This window comes from Muntiacus reevesi, chromosome 8 (assembly GCF_963930625.1).
Source record: "Muntiacus reevesi chromosome 8, mMunRee1.1, whole genome shotgun sequence".
NCBI classification, from domain to species: domain Eukaryota; kingdom Metazoa; phylum Chordata; class Mammalia; order Artiodactyla; family Cervidae; genus Muntiacus; species Muntiacus reevesi.
Window position 1 is genome coordinate 47,948,429 of NC_089256.1, and position 14,679 is coordinate 47,963,107.

Here is a 14,679-nt window from a genome sequence, read left to right on the forward strand (position 1 = left end):
CCTGGGGCTGAAGTGTTGAAGGCAACCAAGAGATAAAGGTAGGGAGGCAGGCAGGGGCCATGGAACTTGGATTTGTCATGCAGGTTGTAAGGAATCCGTGAAAGGTTTTAAAGTTGATAACAAAACAGTACCATTAAGCCCCAAATACAATGAGGGGTTCATATGTTGGGAAGAGTCCTCTTTAAAAGTAGCTTGTTTAGTAATCTTACTCTTTACCAAAAAAAAAAAATTCTAGAACAGTCACTTGGCAGAGGCAGTGTAGGTTTAGAAACTGAGTGTTTCCTGATTAGCCAACCAAGCACTGATACTTGTATTGCTTTACGAGAGCAATATGCCTATCACCACCCCAAACTTACATACCTTCCTACAGGGTCTAAAGAAACAGCAGCTATTCTTTTCAAGTAAAACCATTCCATAAAGGCCAATTCATAACATTCATCCTCAGATAAGCCACTGAACAATGACCGGCATCCACCAACAGGCCACCCACCCAGGCATGTTTTATATCGTTAGGCAAAAGACTCACTTCACAAGCTCAGGTCTTTTACAAAGTAGCAGAAAACTGTATAAGAATCATAACCGGTTCCCATACAAAAGGGAAAGAAGATCTTGTTTCCCTAAAACAGGATTAAAACATAAAAATGCAGCTTTTCTTTTGTCTCCGCCTTGGGAGAAAGGAAGAGGCAGCTCATTGAACCTGCATACATTTTTCTGCCCAGTCAACTTGGATGTCGAGGTGAAGCTCACCCCTCCCCCACCACCCCCCTATAGCACTCCTCCCCTCCCCCACCTATGTACCTCTTTGGAGCACCAGGCACATTTTGGGTGGATTAGCAGGCATTCTTCACATGAGGTGGCACTTCCACTAGTGCATATGTTGAGACCTTCAAAGAAAGATAAAGATGCAGCCATTAGCTTCCAGCCATAAACCCTATTAATGGGCTTTTGAATGGGGCAGGAGGAGGAGTCACTTCCTTTTCTAACAGGGGGCCCCCCTGAAGCTGAAGAGTGCAGGCCCCTGTGCTAATTGCAGGCCTTTGCTCACTGGCAGAAGCTAAACACTGACGGTTTTTGAAGCACCCACCACGTGCACACTTGCGTTAGCAACTCCCATTTCTTCTACTGTGCCTACCAGGATACTCACTGCCTTCTTCCTGACACAGCAGGTCCTGTCTCATCGAGAACAAGGCCCCTTTATGCTTAGTCCAGACAAAATATCATAAATGGCATAAAAAGTAAATTAAAAAAAGAACTGATTGATCTTCTTCAGACATAAGAAAATCCTAAACCAGGTACTGTCGCACCAAATCCATAGTGTACCAAAAGACAGCAGCAAAGTCCTTAAAGAAGAATGCAGCCGAGGAATACAATGCCAGCTTAAGATACAGGGTATCTATTAATTCAATATATCTACTAATAGATCAAGAAAATACATATCACCTGGGGAGATAATAAAAAGGTATATGATCAAATTAAAAAACCACTCATTCAAAATCTATCCCTGATGTTCAAAAAAGTATCAGAAACTAAGACTAGAAGGAAACTAGGTCGTGGTGATGGCCACACGACCCTCTGAATATACTAAACCACCAGAAGGAAGCATCCTCCCCCATCTCCCTTCTCCACTGTATGCCTCTCCCACTACCATCCCCAACAGCAAAGGCATCCTTGGTGAAATTTATCATCACCCAAGTCTTTTCCTTCTGAGACAAATTTCTTTTGACCAAGAGCAATACTTACTGACTTCTCTCTAAACAGATGTAACTTTATTTGGTCCTCATAGCACTAACAGACTCACTGGTTTCTTCTGGTCATTGCCTAGAGGCTCACTGGATAAATGGAAAAAAGAAAAACCCAAGGCCACCAGCCCTAGGAAGAAGGGCTCAGATCATAAAGGGGAAAAACAGAGGCAGTAAGATTAACAAGAGAGTGTGGAGGCGAAAACGGGAAGGTTGAGACTCTTCCCTAGCTTCACCAAACAACATAACAATACTGGTTGTAAGACATCTTAAAACTATAACATTTCTCTAATTTGGTCATTTTAACTCCTTGATTCTTCTTTGTCACTAGCAGGAAAAAACCTGCGGAAATCGGGTGACACAGGAGGCTGCACTGAGTCACTGCCTTGAGGCACTAGAGGGAAAACCATTTGGGATGAGAAAGGCAGCTCATTCCCACTTTCAAGCAATGAAAGTGGGAGAAACTGGTAGGACCTGAGGGCCTGGGAAGAAAGAAGGGTGACTTTGGGAGCCCACAGAGGGTGAGAATGATGACTTTCCCCAGCCAGAGACCCCGACGTGGAAACTTGGGCACTCCATCTCCACCAGCTGCTACCCTGTTGGGACCCCACCTCATACCACCAGAGCTGGGGACCCCAATGTCACTGCCAAGCCTGCAGTGGGACCTCCTGGGTATAACACTGGACTAGGAATGCATTTTACAGAAGAAACAAAGCCAGGACCCGTCACCCTGCACTGCCTCATTTCAGGAGAAGAGTCCTTCGCAGGTCCAAACATTCACCAAGAAGGTGTTACAATTCAGCCCACTGGGAGGTTGGGCTTGCCTTCCACCTCTTACACTGACAACCTCCTTTCTCACTTTAAAATGAATCCACTCACTCCGAGACTTTCAAATAGGTACCTGAGCCTATTAAAAAAGAGAAATGATTGCAGGAAAAGTTTCAAACTGTCAGTTTCATTGTTTGGTTAAATCTCCTTACCTGAATCACTTTGCTGGACAGCAGAAATTAACACAACACTGTAAATCAACTCTTTCAAATTAAAAAAAAAAAAAAATTCCCCAGAATATTTAGCTTAAAGTTGACATTAAATAAATAGATGTGGGAACTTCCCTGGCAGTCCAGTGGTTAAGAGTCCACCTGCCAATGCAGGAGACATGAGTTCGATCCAGGAGCATCCCACACGCTGTGGAGCGACTAAGCCTGTGAGCCACAACGACTGAGCCCAGGAGCCACAACAGACTGACGTCTGTGCACCCTAGAGCCCCCGCTCTACAACAATAAAAGCCACCACAATGAAAAGCCCTCACATGGCAACTGGAGAGTGGTCCCGTACTCGCTGTAACTACAGAAAGCCTGTATGCAGCAACGAAGACCCAGTGCAGCCAAAAATAAATAGACATGGACAACTGAAATGAAAAAACAACAACAACAACAATCTCCTTACCTGACAGAAACCACTAGCTGCGCAGGGGACGGAATCAAACCTAGCATGAAAGTGACTTTTCTCCTGTTCTCCTCAACCTTATCAAATATACACTCAGGCTCTTGTGGTGTGTCATTTGCTTTGACATATAAAGTAATTTCTATAAAGGATGCATAAAATAATCCTTATAAATCATTTCTATAAAATCATGGAACTGCAGAACCTTGGAGCTAGAAATGCTTTAGGATCAGCTCACTAAAGTCATCTCATTTTACAGCTGAAAACATGAGAAAACAAAAATAACTTGGAAAAAACAACAAGGAGCCCAGTCTTCCAATAAGAGGTCAGAAGGGGCACCAGCAAGCAAGTACCCATATGGGGTCCCTGTGCCACCCAGACATGGGCCATGTGACCAGTGAGTTCCAGGGTCCTCTGAAGGAGACGTTCAACAGGCCCTCAGTCAGAAAAGAATTTGAGATTGGATGTCTCACTTATGTCTCTGCCCCAACTCACATTAATTCACAAACACCACTTTCTAATTACCAGGGCCTCATCACTGAGGTGTGGGACCTTGGATCAGAGATCTCGGGTTCAGAGCATTAAGGGCTCCTCCTCTCTGACCCATATCACACTGGGCTCTGGTCTTCTGCTTTGTCAGTCTAAAAGACCTTGGACAAAATCCTGAAGAGCCTCCACAGATGTGACAGGCATCTGGTATGAAAACATACTGAACAACTGAAAAATATCTGTCATACTACATTCTTAGTCATTTCTGTTACTTCTTACATATTCACATGCAGTAGTAGTTTCACAGCACTGACAGTGATTCCACTAAAATCAGGTTGCTATATTTTGTAATAACGAAATGGAAAGTAACCTTTAAAAACTGTATAAAAAGGTAATTTTAAAATATAAAAATAAAATTAGGTTGCTGTTGAGACAAATTCAAATTCAAGAAACCCTGCTCTATGCAAGTCCTAAACGCCAAGTACTGATCTAGGAGATGCTAGAGACACAGAGTTGAATGACCCAGGCTGTGCTCCCTGGGCGCTCACAGCTGCCAGGGACAGGTCATGCCAGTCCTGCCAGGCACTCTGGGAACCAAAAGCATAGACCGTGTGTGCTGACATGTGCCACAGTGCCAGTGCTACTCCCTTTGGCATCTCTCCTTCCTCCACCTATTAATATTTCAGTGAGTTTGGATTTGGCTGGATGAGTCATTTGAAACCAATAGCACTTTGAAAGGAAGGAAGTAATGAATAAAAATGTTAAACAGTCACAGTTCACAAATGTCAGAGTGTTATGTCTATGTCATGGTAATAGGTGCTAGCGGCCCAGACAGTGACCACAACTTTTCTTGGTTACTGTTTGCACAGTGACCATTCCCAGCTCAATGTCAATTGCCTGCAGCCCTTAATGTCTCTGAAGCCAGGGGTTTACTGCAAACCGTCATCTGAAAACACACTCTCCTTCAAAACTCATCCCTCCCTGTTATCAGTCTTATCCAGACTGATCCTTCCTTCGAGATGCACAAAATGTTTCTCCTAATCCAACCCTTCCTGCCTGCACCCTTCTCCAGCCCCACACAGCCCAAGCCAGGCCCTCCACAGGTTTCTGCGGTCACCTCCTGGCTGGCCTCCCTCCATTCAGCCTCTCCACACCTCTGTCTACCCAACATGGCCAAGGTCACACAGCATCCACTGACGCACACCTCCAGCAGTTGGAATTTCCTGATCTAAAACACTTCATGGGATAATAGAGGTGAGTCCCAGGACGAAGTGGCCCTAATGGCAGGGAGAGAGGAGACACGACACTACTCACTGGGAATAGGGGGAAACACACAGCGAGCAAGTAGGGTGTGCACTCACCCTGGAAAGCACAGAGACAAGAACAGACCCTGCTGCTAATGTCTGTGCAACCACCTTCATGACACAACTGAGAAGCCAGCAAGAGAAACAATCCTGAGTTACATTTTACTCATTGTTTTCAAGACAACAGAAAATAAAAACATCTCATCATTGCTGTTGGGGGGAAAAAAGTGGAAAGGCACTGGAGTGCTTCCCCCCATGCCCTGAACCACAGCCACTCATGTGTCACATGATAGACAAAGTCTTTCCAGTGCTGAATCGAGCAATTAAATAGTCATCGGTCTAAAGACGTTACCACAAAGTGTAAATACATCCTAGAAAGGATCTGTCTCATTCATACCTTTCCTGCCTTTCTGAACACCAGACATCTGCAAAACATTCAACAACGTCACCTTTACAGACATGACTTGCTGTTTAAAAAACATTGGTTCATATATAGGATACTATGCAGCTTTAAAAAAGAATGTGCATGCTCTCTATTCCCTGCATACTGGTATGAAGCTCACTCTGAGACAGCTATCACTAAGTTAACATAAAGGCAAGGTGCAGAATGGTGTGTTTAGGGCTTCCTTTAATAAAACTGAGGGAAGGAGATTTGTAGTAAACATATAAAAAATACTATGGATCCATAAGAAACTGACAGGGATGGTCTGAGCAGGGAAGGAGGTCAGAGTAATGTCCTAGACTAACCAGCACAAGAATGAAAGAGCAATCTCTCACTCTACACTGGCTATGCTTTTAAAAAGTATGTGAACTGATTACCTGTTCAAAATTTAGCTTTAAAAAGACAACTGACTACTTATATGATCTTCCTCTAAAAATTCATAACTCCAGTCTAATCATTAAAAAAACAGACAAATTCCAGTGGAGGGACTATCTACAAAATACCACTTCCAAAATGTCAAGGTCATTAAAAGACAGAAAAACTGTCACAACCAAGAGGAGCCTATGGAGACATGACAACTCAGTGTAATACGGTGTCCTGCATGGGCTCCTAGAACAGAAAAAGAACATCAGATTTAAACTAAGAAAATCTAAGTATGGTTTTAGTTAATAACAACATATTGATGTGGTTCATGAATTGTAACAAATATGCCATATGAATGCAACATGCAAACAACAGGCAAAGCTGGAATTGGGGCATATGAGAACTCCCGTACTAACATCTCAGTTTTCTCATAAATCTAAAACTGTTTTACATATTTAAAAAGTTAAAGGTTTTTATTTTTTAAAGATCATTGAAATCATGGTGGGAGAGGGGAGTGGGGTAGGAATCAACCCAGTACCAAGCATTCTGTCCACATCAGGGACCTAAAGGTAAGTGTTGTTTTTGGTGTTGTTTTGTGAGAGTCGGGCAATTCACCTTATTGACCCCCTCCAACTTCCAGCCTTCTCTAAAAGACAGAATATGCAATGAGAGGGAGGGAAGGAGAGGCCCACTCTGCTCCACCCAAGGGATGCAGGCAAGGCTTCATAGAGGACAGGACATTGGGTTGGAGTTATGTGATAAGGAGAGGATATCCTGGCATGAAAGATGCAAGAGATTGTTCTGTCAATTATTGACTACATGACCTTGGGCAAGTCACAACTTTTCCTGGCCTTAGGATCCCCCTGCAAACAATTCAGGGGTGACTAAAACAACCTGTATCATAGGTGCCAGCTCAAAAAAATCTTGACAGACTCAAATGAGTTCTCTCTCTCGCACAACTGTTTCTTCCTTACAAGCTATGTGCACATTCTCTGACCTCAAAGCTAGTTGTAGAAGGCGGCAAGGAGGTGGGATGGGTCACTCTACCTCCAACACACACACGCATACAGAATACCAAAACTTGTGTCCATCCATTCATTCAACAAGTATTACTAAGGCACTGTTCTAAGCACAGATGAATACAATGACAAAAAAAACCAACACAACTCCCTGCTTTCAGGGAGTTTACGTCCTGACTGGGGGCTGAATGCTCAGAGGAGAAGATGAACAATAAACCAGATAAGCAAGTACACTAGATGGTGGTAAGTGCCAAGGAGAAAAATCAAGGAAGGCAAGGAGATAGGAAGAACGTGAGGCAGGAGGCTGCAGTTTGCCTGAGTAGACACGCTGAGAAAATGCTGTGGATGCCTGCCATGCAGGGAGAACATTCCAGGCAGCGGGAAGGCCTGTGATCCAGCCCGAAGAACAGTGATGGGATTGAAGTGCGTGAGGGGAAGTAGTGAGAGGGGGTTAGTTAGGTGGGGGTGGGGAAGGGGGCGGTCAGGGGGTGTTCCTGCAGAGCCTGGCAGGACCCTGGCAGGACTTCTGGAAGCCACAGAAGGATTTTAGGCAGAGTAACACAATCTAAGTTGAGTTTTAACTGGATCATTCTGAGTAAGAGTTAGGTATAACTCTACAAGAGACAAGCAACTATTTTTGAAAAATTCTTGTGGGGGCGGGAACTAGCATCTGCCACAGGGAAGGTGTCAGGCCTTCCCTGGAAGCAAACTTTTCCCCATGTGGCCCAGGAATCAAACCCTGCAATCAATAGAAGAAGCCGCCTCACAAACAAATGGGTGCCTATGAAGTGTTCCTTTACATTCATAAAGGCCATTAATCTCATTTCAGCTTGAAAGAAGAAACACATCACAGCCTTCAGTCCCAGTGTATTGAAAATACCTGTGAGGCGACCCCACCCCCATTAACCCGGCTGCTCACTGCCACGTGAACGGGGTATTATCATTTAAGCACTAGGTAATCGTCCCACATTACATTAAAACTTCAGAATATTTCCGTGAGCTGGCTGGAGAAGAAAAAGTAGTTACCAGGGTAAACAGGCACAAAGGGCCTTTTGCCAACTACTTAGATATATTCATTCTCCGTTGCCTCAGTAGCTAAATAAGCATGAAGAACAAGCAGGAGAGGAATACTAATTAGAGCTAATTAGACCCTGCCCTCTTTTGCCTCAATCTCCTTTATTAAAAGTCCCCCTAATTCAAGGATGATGGCGCTAAAGTGTAAATACCTAGGGTAAACAGCAGCCGACCCACCAAACCCCCTGGTTTGCATTTCTAAACCTTTGCCTGGTTACCTGAGAGCTGCAAACCCAAGGCCAAATTCCAACAGCCCCATCACAGACCACGGAAATCGTGGCGGTGGGGGAGTGCTGCCAACAGGAGTCCAGTAAATAGGATAAAGGGCTCTCCTAGGATTTAGAGCATTCTAATGTGCAGGGCATTCACTAAAAGAACATTTGATTTTTTTTTTCCTTTTAATAAACTATGACGGCAAACATGACTCCAGTTCTGCAGCCCAGTCAATGCCACACTCCCCCCTCCTTAGTAGAGAGCTAGGGCCTCCCCGAAGAGAAACCCTTCCTCGGGTCCTGTCTGGAGGTCTTTGCTAATAAGGAGAGCAGAGAACTCTGGGATGGGGGGTTGTCAGCCTGCTGGGGACTTGTTTGAAGTCAGCCTCCTTAAATTAAAAGTCTGTTTCCTGTTAGATTAAACACACAGACGAAAGCAGTGCAAAGCAATAGACTGGCAACTTAACCACTAATCTAGGGACACCCAGGCAGGCAGGACCCTGCAGATGACCTTTTTCTCTTAGTGGGTAATGAAGGTTTTTCTGTCAAATTCTGTCCTAATAGCAGAACACAAATTGGATAAAGTACCTGCAGTGCTTCAATAAAAAGAGAAGACAAGGGAAGGAAAAGAAAAGAAAAGCTGTTTCAGACATGCAGTTTGAAAGTTTGCAGTTGGCTCAGCAACACTGGAAACTAGGAGAAATCACACAGATGTGTGTCAGTCCCTGGTAACCTTGAGAAGCTCCAGGGCATTAAGAGGGAGATGGCCAGGTCTGGAAGCCAGTAATGGGCTTGCTCTCCCACTGCTCTGCTGATCCATGAAGGGATGGCTGAGCTCTAAGGCAATTGCAGGAGAAGAGACAGCACTGGAAATAAACCACTGTGGGCTCAATGTTTTTTTCCCTAAATTGTGTCATGCAGGACAAAGGGTCCTAAGCCAAAAAGTTATAAGGCCTATGGAAAGGACAGTGGGCAAATCACTTCACTCTTCTGGGCCAACCCCCAAAATGGAGATAATTAAGAAGAAATATATGAACTTTGAAAAGCAGAAATCACAATGCAAATGGAAAATAATGGATTGAAAGAATTATTTGCAACTGGACGTTTTTAAGTTTTTATCAGAACCAGGATGTTAACCTGTAAGCAAACTAAGAAATCACCTCCTTCAGCAGTTCCTAAACTTTTGTATTTCACAGATTATGATTTAAAAAGAAAACAAAAAGAGAAGGTAAAATTTACATAGGATTGCCAATTTTTTCGTTTGCTCAAAATTAAAAACTACCCTGTTATCACTACAAATTATTTTTTAAAAGTTTTCCTAAAAATAAAAAAGAATTTCAAATTAAAGGACAGTCCTTGTGAAGCAGGGGGCTGTTGGCAATAATATATTCCTGTGTATGACACAGGCTATATCTCTCTCTCTGCCCTTTCCTGGGGACCCATGAGCAATAGGCACTGGTTGCCAGATGGGTGTTTGGAAACCAGTGATCCACTCCAAGCTCTGGACTGATGAAAGAAACCTGTTACAGCAATAAGTCTGAAATACCGCCTAAAAAAGTTTTTGTCTAGACCTCTCCTCTCTCTCAGACAGCAACCTCCACTCCCTTCATGTAAATGAAACTCGGCAGGGGACCGTCCTTCCCTCCCTCTTAGCCAAACACATGGTTCGGTAGCAGCAATCAAGAATCTCGGGCTTGAAAGTGAACGGAGCATCTCAACACAATTATCTCCTACCGGAAAAGAGAAAGTCTGGAGCTTCCTGCTTTTAGAGGGGACGGGGTGGGGGTAGCTCCTTCTGCCAGTCATTCCCAGCGCCAACAGAGCATCCTTCCTCAGCAGTCTCCCAACTCTGACAACTTAAAGCAGATAACTGAGGGTCCCCACACAGCCGTCAGCCCAGAGCAGGATCGCGCGAGTGCAACTGCACACTCCCTGCTCCAGAATCAGGGGGAGTACGCCGCACGGGGTGTTTGTAAACTCCGAAATAAAGCCAGGCAAAAGGAAGTGAATCGCGAGATCCCAGGTGGGGCTGTGGTTTCGGACGCGGGTCTTCCCTCGGGTATGCGGGAGCTTGGGGGAGGAAGGGGTGTTTACATCTTTAAAGAAATGCGGCTGGCCTAGGCAGGGTGAAACTCTAGGATTGGCCAGGAGACCCTGGGCATCCACGCTTGCAAGAGTCTAGCCCTCGAAAGTAGCCGTGAACCCCACGCTTTGGCTCCGGGTCACGCGCCTCTAGTTACCCCTCGCTCCCCGCGATCAGGGCACCGGCTGCATCACCCGGCGCCTCCCAGCAGCCCGGCCGCCCCGGGCCGGCCACAAGGGCCGCTTTGTGCCGGGAGTTGCAGAGCCCGGATCCCGACGCGGGGCTGGCGGCGGCCCTCCCGGCGCACTGGGCGCGGGCGCTCGCGGGCTAGGTCAGCAGACGGGCAGGGCTGTTTACACAGGCAGGCTCCTCCTCGCCCGGGAGGGGACCAGGGGCTGCGGCGGGCCGCGCGCGGGTGGCGCACGCAGTCTGAAAGCCCCCCACCCGGTCGTCCCCGGCGGCTCGCCACCTGGGGGTGTCCCCGAGGACGCCTCCCACCTTCCGACAACTGCCCTAGCCCCTGCCCCTCCAAGAGGCCGGCGGGCGGCTCGGGGCGCCACGAAGTTTCTTTCTGCACAGCGGGCGGCGTGGCTTACCTGGGAGCCGGGGCACTAGCGCGCAAAGCCCGAGAAGGCAGGAGTACAGGAGCGCGGGGGCCCGCGGCATGGTGGGGCGTCCCGCTCAGCGGCTGCGCGGGCGGCGGACTCCGCGGGGGCGTGCGGCCGGGGGCCGCGGCCGGACGGGAGGCGGGGGCGGCTGCTCTGGCCCGCGCCCCGCCGCCACCATCCCTCCCGCAGCGCTTGCCGCCGAGTCCCGGGGCCGCCGCTGCGCCGGCTCGCCGGCCGGGACGCCCGGGGTGTCGCCGCTCGGGACTGCCCCGGCGGGCGGTCTGGGTAGAGGCGGGACGGTAGGCTTCGCGCTGCGGCCGCGACTCTGGCTCCGGGACGCGTCCCGGGCGGAGGCTCCCCCGCGCGCCGGCAAACTCTTGCCAGTCGCCTCCACCCCTTCCCTTCCTTTCCTCGCTTCGGCCCGCCGGGCTCCACTTTCCTCCTCTCCTCACTCCTCCCCTTCTCTCCCCTTCCCGGCCCCCGCCCGGCTGCCACACGGTCCGCTGACGGCGAGGCGGGGCGGGCCGAGCTCCGCCCCTCGCGGGGACCGGCCCGAAACGGGAGGCCGAGGGCATCCAGGTGGAAGTCGCTTCCGGCGCACCTGGAGGCCGGAGCGGGGGTCGAAATCCCGGGGTGGGGTCTGCCGGGCTATCCCAGCAGTGGGCCCGCGGGAAGGCGGCAGGGCACGCTCCATGCGAGGGCAGAGATTACTTGGGGTTGCTGAATTTAAGGGGGCGGGGGGAATCATGCAGTGGCAGTCTGGTCTTCCTTCCCAAAGCAGCGCTCGCCCGATAGACGGAGGCACCGGCGCCTGTTACTGCGGGGAGAGTCGCTCCATGGGGAACGTGGCGCGTGGAGGCACACCTGAAACACACTCTCCTCTCTTTAAGACTTTACCCTTTACGCGGATTCGAGATTGGTCAATACGTCGCTATTACGCGTTTTTCTTATCTCGATACGCTGGCAGTTTCCGTAAAGCGAAACAAATTAAAAACAGATGCTGAGCCTTTCACCTTATTCTTTACATCTGACCTGGTTCTAAAATTGACTGTAAGGGATGAGGTGGGGAGCTTCTCTTAACAGCATGTGCAAAGGACCAGGTGGGCTTGGGCTGCGCCACGTTGAGGGGGTTAAGACCGGAATGGTTTCTAGGCCAGAGAAGAAGAGGCCGTCTTCAGGTAGGAGGAGGTAACAGTAGGCTGCCTAACACGTACAGCACAAAGAGCACGCGGCTAGCCAGACACTGAAATGTAAATACCCTGTTAACTTGAAAACCTCCCCCACAACCCTGCTGTTAACCAGGTGAGAAAACTGAGGCAAAGGAATCAACGTGCCAAAAGCGACAGAGCAGGATGCCTTGTCCAAAAGTTCAGGGTACCTTTAACTAGAAGCAGAAGCAGCAAAAAAAGCAAAGTGACATGACCTTTGCAGGTCATGAACCAGTCGGACAGATGGCTCTGGGTGAGGGAGGAGGGGGGAGCATTTCTAACTGACCCGATTAGGGAGTTTGGAGTTTAATTGTGCCCTCCCACCCCACATTCTACCAAGGTGGTGGCATGATGCCAGAGGAAGTCAATTTATTCTTGTGGTACAGTGTGCATAGAGGCCAAGCTCCAAGTTCCACTTGAAAGAGGGTTTCATCCATAACTTGCATGTAAATATCACTGTACTCTAAATATTCCCCGTGTTTATTCTGATGTAACAGTCATGCTTGGCCTTAAGCTTTTGCCAGTAAAATTGGTGCTGCCAGAGCTTCTCCGGATTTATCTTCGGTCTTTCTGCCTCAGCTGAATGACCTTGGGGCTACTCTTATCCAAGCTTGAGAGGCAATGATTATAATTAAGGGGCAGCCAGTAAGAGAGTTTGAACTGAGAGGTGTCAGTGCCAAGTGGTGATTTTCAAAGATTTGTCTAGTAAGGATGTGATGGATAGATTAGATGGAAGGAAAGTTGCAGAAACTGAGTAAATATTGCATTGATAAGTACAATTAAAACCTTGCATTTATCAAGCGTCCTCCAAATTTATACCCTGTGGTGTCTGATACGTGCACCACCTCCCCCACCCCAGCATGGCCCTTCACTGTTCAGCCCCAACACACACCCCTGTTTACCTGGACTGCACCTGGAAAGAACTGCAACCAAATCCGCCCTCCTCCAGTCCCACCCTGGTGGTTTCCAACCTGCCCAGACCTGCCATAAACCACTGAATCCCAAGTCATGACAACATTCTTCCATGTTCCATTATCTCAGAACTAGTTTGGAGGTAGGTGCCTCTTCTAATTCCTCCCAAGCTTTTGTTTTCTGGTATGTGGCTTTTTCTTGTCCAGTCACCCTTCATTCTTTTTATTAGCTAGATAGGAGAAGTAAGGCTTGACGTGTTAGTCTGTCAGTCTTAGTCATGTCTGACTCTTTGCTCCCCCGTGGACTATAGCCTGCCAGGCTCTTCTGTCCATGGGATTTTCCAGGCAAGGATACTGGAGTGGGTTGCCATTTCCTTCTCCAGGGGATCTTCCCGACCCAGGGGCTGAACCTGGGCAGATTCTTTACCATCTGAGGCATCAGGGAGAGTGGAAGTGCCCTTCAAATGCTTTGACTTCCTCTGACAAAGTCAGCATGCCCTGATGGTCCCTCTCAGGCGGGAGACAAGGCCATGCCTGGCACAGCCACTGGAATATTAATACTTCTTGTTGTGGCTGCCTCCCCAACATCCCATTTCTGATCATTGCTGAGCTTCTGGACCCAAAGGAAGCTGCTGGTTGGATTGAGTTTGAGTCTCAAAATTTGAACACAGAAAACCCAGAGGAATTTTATGTTTCTTATTAGTTTTAAAATAAGATTAATTCCTCAAAAAGTTAAAAATAGAATTTTTAACTCCAACTCCCAAATGAATTGAAAGCAAGACCTCAAACAATTAATTATACACCCACATTCATAACGGCAATATCCACAATCACAGAAAGGTGGAGATAATTTGAATATCTGTTAAGAGATGAATGGATAAATAAAATGTATCTACATACAATGAAATATTAAGTCTTAAAAAGGAATTAAATACTGACACGTTATACAGATGAGCCTTGAAAACATTATTGTAAGTGAAATAAACAAGACACAAAAGGACAAATGTAGGACTCTAGTTTTATAAGAGACCTAGAATAAGTAAATTCATAGCTTCAGAAAGGATAATAGAGGTTACCAGAGGCTGGAGAGAGGGGTGAATGGGAAGTTATTAATGTTACAGAGTTTCAGTTTGTACAATGGAAAAGTTCTGAAAATGGGTCATGATGATGGTTGCACAACATGAGAATATTTAAAACCACTGAGCTGTCCACTTAAACCAGTCAATCCTAAAGGAAATCAACCCTGAATATTCATTGGAAGTACTGATGCTGAAGCTGAACCTCCAATACTTTGGCCATCTGATGCGAAGAGCTGACTCATTAGAAAAGACCCTGATGCTGGGAAAGATTGAAGGCAGGAGGAGTGGGGGCAGGATGACAGAGAAGGAAATGGCTGGATGGCATCACCAATTAAATTCAATAGACTCAAGTTTGAGCAAGCTCTGGGAGATAGTGAAGGACAGGGAAGCCTGGTGTGCTGCAGTCCATGTGACCGCAAAGTCGGACATGACTGAGCAGCTGAGCAACAACTCAGCAACAACTCAGATATATGTGTTATCTATATCTTATAATAAATTTTTAAAAAACTTGAAATCAGATTAATTAAAACTTTTGGGGCTTCCCTGAAAGCCTGCCTGCCAATGCAGGAGACGCAAGTTTGATCCCTGGTCTGGGAACATCCCACATGCTGTAAAGCAACTAAGCCTGTGCACCACAACTATTGAAGTTTTGCCTTACACTTGTGCTCTGGAGCCCAGGAGCTGCAGCTGTTGAGCCCATGCTCC

The 14,679-nt window shown here is 47.2% G+C and overlaps 1 protein-coding gene across 1 annotated transcript in view; it reads right to left on the reverse strand.

Annotated features, from left to right (window-relative positions):
• The window catches only part of ITGB5 (integrin subunit beta 5), a 110,212-nt gene extending 98,968 nt beyond the window's left edge, over window positions 1-11,244 (reverse strand). The window contains exons 1-2 of the mRNA XM_065942150.1: window positions 10,765-11,244; window positions 799-884 (exon numbers count right to left, since the gene is read on the reverse strand). Of these exons, the coding sequence (XP_065798222.1) occupies window positions 799-884; window positions 10,765-10,834 (156 nt within the window). The 5' untranslated portion in view covers window positions 10,835-11,244. The remainder of the gene's footprint in view (window positions 1-798; window positions 885-10,764) is intronic.
• Window positions 11,245-14,679: the final 3,435 nt, after the last annotated feature.